Source organism: Octodon degus, unplaced genomic scaffold (genome assembly GCF_000260255.1).
Source record: "Octodon degus isolate 3935 unplaced genomic scaffold, OctDeg1.0 scaffold00022, whole genome shotgun sequence".
Classification (NCBI taxonomy): Eukaryota; Metazoa; Chordata; class Mammalia; order Rodentia; family Octodontidae; genus Octodon; species Octodon degus.
The window spans coordinates 10,326,179-10,331,734 of NW_004524598.1; the positions used below are offsets into that span (position 1 = coordinate 10,326,179).

The window sequence follows — 5,556 nt, forward strand, 5'->3', positions numbered from 1 at the left end:
TTTCTTGCAACTTATTTAAGACTCCACCTCTACATGCCAAGAGTTACACTAAATGCTAGCAGCTAAATACTAACATAAATAGGAACCCCCCATAAGGTCCTTTCTGGAAGGGTCCAGATAGATGCAAACATAGAGAAACTGGAAAATCTAGTCTTATAATAGAACTCTACTTGAATTATTCTGGATGCCTAAAAGAGATTTCTTCACTGGAACAGGGAAGCAAGGAGCTAGAGAAATATTGCCATGAAACTGTCAGGGGATTAACTAGGTAGAGGGACAGAGAAAGTATTCGGGCAGAAGAGTATAGGCCAAAGCAGCGCTGAAAAACATTCGAATGCTGTGTTCATGGAATAGAATTTATCTGACACAGCCAAGTGTGAAGCCAGGGGTAGGCCTGGTGAGATAGTTCTCTGGAAGAGTTTTATAGCACTTCATTCCTGTGTAGGGCTAGGAAGCAAAGAGCTTTTTTTTTTTCTGAACCAGAGATTGAACTCAGGCCCTTGCGCTTGCCAGGCAAGTGCTTATTCTACTGAGCCATCTCCCCAGCCCACAAAGAGCTTGAAATTCTGAGAAAATAGAGTGTGGAGAGGATCAGGGATGAGAGTGAGAACCAGAGTCTGAAAGAAGCTTGACAGGTGCGAAGCACGGAGCTTAGAGAGCAGGAGGCTGAGATTTCTTCTCTAGGACAGAGAGGTTAAGGCAGGAGAGAGTCACGTTATGACCCATACATTTGGGAAGACGTGCCAGCAACCTAGATAGTGATCAAAGTAACAAGGACTAGAGAAAGGCAGGGAAGCTGGCCAGACAGCAAGGGCCCGAATTTTGATGAGCAATGTGGGGGCTTGCACCTGGAGGTGGCAAAATGTCAGGAGACATACCATAGTTAGGGATGGGTGCCTATTCCAAATTGCTATTTTTAAAAGCATTGTGACACTTAGTAATTAAATTAAAAACCTTTTCTTTGACTCTGTGTCTTACCCCTACCTACACAAGTCCGCCACATTCTTGGTATAAACATCCTTTCCTTAAGGAAGCCTCCTGCATCTGGACTGGGTGTTCCAGTGCATCTTGTGGTCCCCACGTGTAGCTCATACCACACCATGCCTGCTCATAATTGTTCAGGTTGCTGTGTGTCTCGTCTGCTGGACTTCACACTTTACAGGGACAGGGGTTCCTTCTTGATGCTGTCTGGACACTGGTGTCTAATGCATCAGTGCCTGCTACATAGGAGGCACTCCGTAATTTTCCAAATAGGTAATATATTGATAAATGAATTATTTGGTAGGTCAGAAAAAAGCTCCAGAACTTTTTGATTTGTCTCAAATATTGCCTGAGTGTCCCACTACCTGAATATAGTATGTTATGTTTAAGAATAACAAATGACAATAAAAAATTGACTTTTTAAATTACTCTGTTATTATATAACTATCATTCTACACTTGTCATTTTTTTTATAAACTAGAGAGATGAATAGCCTACTGAAATACCAAATGCCTATAATCCAGCTGCTTAGGAGACTAAGGCAAGAAGATCACAAGTTTGAGGGTAGCTTGGGCAACTTAGCAAGGCCTGTCTCACAGAAAAACAAAAACAAACAAACAAAAAAACCGAAGAGATGAACAGCCACTTTTAAAACAAACATTTAGAAATATCTCAGTCCCCTGGCTCTTCATTTTGAAAAAATACCAAATTGCTTAGCTTAGAGTTAAGAAGCCCTTGCAGTTTGGCCCTCTCCTCTGAATTATCCTTATTTCTGCTGCCATCTACTTGCAAAGGCTTAGCCACCATCAGGCCTGTCTCCTGTCCTCGGATCCACTTTAGTCACTGGTGTGCTTGTGCTATGAGAAACAATGTCAGAGAGCATCCTGCACTGTTGCTCTCCCCAGTGGTAAAGATCTTGGTCTTCCACAGCTCAGTCCAAAGCTCCTTCCCCTGTGTGAGGAAACTTACCTGCTACAGCAGATCATCCCAGCCTGGCCTTGAGGTACATCTGGCTCTCAGCATTTCCCTTCTTTACAGTTAACATACGAACCCCACAACTCAAACCTGATGCTACACTGTCCTGTTCTTCGGTTATCTCATAGGGTTAGCTTTACCTGTCTGACGAGACCGTAGGCCAGTGGTTGCTCTTCCCAACCCTGTCAATGCAGGGTGGTGTGTATGATGGCAGAAGCCGAGTGGTAAACACTCCTGTGAAGTGCATGTTTCTTGGCCTGTTTAACCTGGAGGTCCATTCAGGACTCTGGCAGTGACGCCAGCCCCAAGAGTTTAACTAATGAAAGTGAGGTTTCCGTGAGGCTGGCGAGTTAGCTCAGTTGTCTAAAGCACCTTCTTGAGCAAAATCAGTCAAGGGCAAGGGACTGTATTTGATCCCTCAGCACTGCATGCTGCACCAGACCTGCCCTTAAGGCGGCCTGAGTCAGCCAGCCAAAAAAACCCTGAACAAACAAACAAAAAAACCAATGCTTCTCAAATTTTGTTGAACTGGCCTGATAGCTCAGTGGATTAAAGCTTAGGCAGAGCACAGCCACCAAGGTGGGTTCGATCCAAGGTGTACTGTGCCGGCCCCACCCACAGGGCACACTGAGATGGTGATTGAGACTGGGTGGGTGGTGCATGCTTATAATCCCAGCAATTGGGAGGCAGAAACCAGGAGAATCACTATGAGTCTGATCTACATAGTGAGACCCTGTAGACCCTGTGGACCCTGCCCTAAATACAGAAAAAAAGAAAGAAAGTAAGTAAGTTAGGTTTCTGGTGGTGCCCTTCTGTCTCTGCCTCTGAGAAGGCTCTTTTCTAATTCAGTGACTTACTCACTGTGTTAACTGAATCTGCAAGGACTGACCTGTGTTGAGAGGCAGGAATGGAATGTCATGATGGCGCATCTTCTGATGTTTGCAGTGTTTCTTTTCATTAGCCTCCTGGTTTTCTCACCATTCAGCTTATTTGTTTTCCCTCCTGTTAGGACTCCCTCCTGCGGTCTCCATCTCAGTCATTTTGAATCTGGCCTAACTGACGACTGAGGTTATGAAGTCCATCCTAGATGGCCTTGCAGACACCACCTTCCGTACCATCACCACAGATCTCCTTTACGTGGGCTCAAATGACATCCAGTACGAAGACATCAAAGGCGACATGGCATCCAAATTAGGCTACTTCCCACAGAAATTTCCTTTAACCTCCTACAGGGGAAGTCCCTTCCAAGAAAAGATGACTGCAGGAGATAATGCCCAGCTGGTCCCAGCAGACCCAGGGAACCTTACAGAATTCTACAACAAGTCTCTGTCATCCTATAAGGAGAATGATGAAAACATCCAGTGTGGGGAGAACTTCATGGATATGGAGTGCTTCATGATCCTGAACCCCAGCCAGCAGCTGGCCATCGCTGTGCTTTCGCTCACACTGGGCACCTTCACAGTTCTGGAGAACCTACTTGTCCTCTGTGTCATCCTCCACTCCCGCAGCCTCCGATGCAGGCCTTCCTACCACTTCATCGGCAGCCTGGCAGTGGCAGATCTCTTAGGGAGCGTTATTTTTGTCTACAGTTTCGTTGACTTCCACGTGTTCCACCGCAAAGACAGCCCCAATGTGTTTCTGTTCAAACTGGGTGGGGTCACGGCCTCCTTCACTGCCTCTGTGGGCAGCCTGTTCCTCACGGCCATCGACAGGTACATATCTATTCACAGGCCCCTGGCCTACAAGAGGATCGTCACTAGGCCTAAGGCTGTGGTGGCCTTTTGCCTGATGTGGACCATAGCTATTGTAATCGCCGTGCTGCCTCTCCTAGGCTGGAACTGCAAGAAACTACAATCCGTTTGCTCGGACATTTTCCCACTCATTGATGAAACCTACCTGATGTTCTGGATCGGGGTCACCAGCGTGCTGCTGCTGTTCATTGTGTATGCATACATGTACATTCTCTGGAAGGCTCACAGCCACGCAGTCCGCATGATTCAGCGTGGAACCCAGAAGAGCATCATTATCCACACATCGGAGGATGGCAAGGTACAGGTAACCCGGCCAGACCAAGCCCGCATGGACATTAGGCTGGCCAAGACCCTAGTCCTGATCCTGGTGGTTTTGATCATCTGCTGGGGCCCGCTACTTGCAATCATGGTGTATGATGTCTTCGGGAAGATGAACAAGCTCATTAAGACAGTGTTTGCCTTCTGCAGTATGCTCTGCCTGCTGAACTCCACCGTGAACCCCATCATCTATGCACTGAGGAGCAAGGACCTGAGACATGCATTCCGGAGCATGTTTCCCTCGTGTGAAGGCACCGCGCAGCCTCTGGATAACAGCATGGGGGACTCAGACTGCCTGCACAAGCATGCAAACAACACAGCCAGCGTTCACAGGGCTGCCGAAAGCTGCATCAAGAGCACAGTCAAGATTGCCAAGGTGACCATGTCTGTGTCCACAGACACGTCTGCCGAGGCTCTGTGAGCCCGACGCCTCCCAGGCAGCGCAGGAAAAGAAATTCATTTTTTTCTTTTTAAAGCTCAAAATCAAGAGGAGTCTGTTGTCTCATCGGTTATATTTTTTTAAGTTTACCATGCACAGTGAAAAGATGACTGTCACCATGCTCATTTACCAGTTTGCTGACATTTCAATCATTTAGGCACTCAAAGTCCATTCTCCAGGGGTTTATAGTGAAGAAAGCTTGTTGCTTAACTGACTGAATGGTTCTTCAGAGTCTCAGTGAAATAGAAGGGAAACCTTTGGCTACACAATCTGAAGTCCAAGTACCCATAGAAAAATGCCATCAAATGAGTAATGCCTTTGTAATCACACCACTCATTCCTATGTGACATGTATCTGTCCATAGCGTCAGAGATGTCCATTTTATAACAGTTATAGTTCTACACTAGAGATATCTGTAAAATGTGTTGTATCTTGTGAGTTGTGTATCAGTGTTTACTATGTTATTTATACTTGTCTAGTCTAGCAAAACTGGAAGGCAGACTTTTGTGGGAACAGTGAAACACAGCAGTGGATATTTGCCAATGAGGCCACTTTTAAAAAATTGTCCATGATATTTTAGAAACCCTAACATTTCTTCAAATATCTCCATCTTAGACACTGAAATAACCATAAAGTTTATTTTTCTGACAAAAGAACAAGAAGAATTTGAAGATTATCCAAAGTATTGAGCAGAATTTATTGACGCTTAAAAATTTATTAAACCCTGTATTTTCATAGGAGGACATTTATCGTCTCCTGCACTGTAGGTGTTCTATTGGGCAGTGGAACCCAATAGCTATTTCAGAGTGGAAACGAGAAAGCATATTGACTTTTTGAGGCTGACATCTCTGACTTTCTTTAGTTGTTAGCTATTACTGGACCTCTTAAAATAGCATGTGTCAATCTCGATGTATATTGTTGTCACTGTGTAGTTGCTGTTTTACCTGAAGAGTATTGCATTCTTATATTCCAGGTTTAAGTAGATTTCATGCCTGGTGGCCAAACAACAGTTCTCATTTTTTTAATTGAAAAAAGTATTGTCTGGATAAGTAAAATTATATTGTGTGTGAGTATGCATATAAATGTGTATGT

The 5,556-nt window shown here is 44.9% G+C and overlaps 1 protein-coding gene across 4 annotated transcripts in view; it reads left to right on the plus strand.

The window, feature by feature from the left end:
* The window catches only part of Cnr1 (cannabinoid receptor 1), a 21,651-nt gene extending 17,154 nt beyond the window's left edge, over positions 1–4,497 (plus strand). For 2 of the 4 annotated variants that reach the window (XM_004628222.1, XM_004628223.1), the window contains exon 2: positions 2,966–4,497. In XM_004628222.1, the coding sequence (XP_004628279.1) occupies positions 3,028–4,446 (1,419 nt within the window). In that variant the 5' untranslated portion in view covers positions 2,966–3,027 and the 3' untranslated portion in view covers positions 4,447–4,497. Of the gene's footprint in view, positions 1–2,965 lie in introns of those variants that run through there. The other 2 variants (XM_004628225.2, XM_004628224.2) reach the window with 2 other exon arrangements.
* The last annotated feature ends 1,059 nt before the right edge of the window (positions 4,498–5,556 follow it).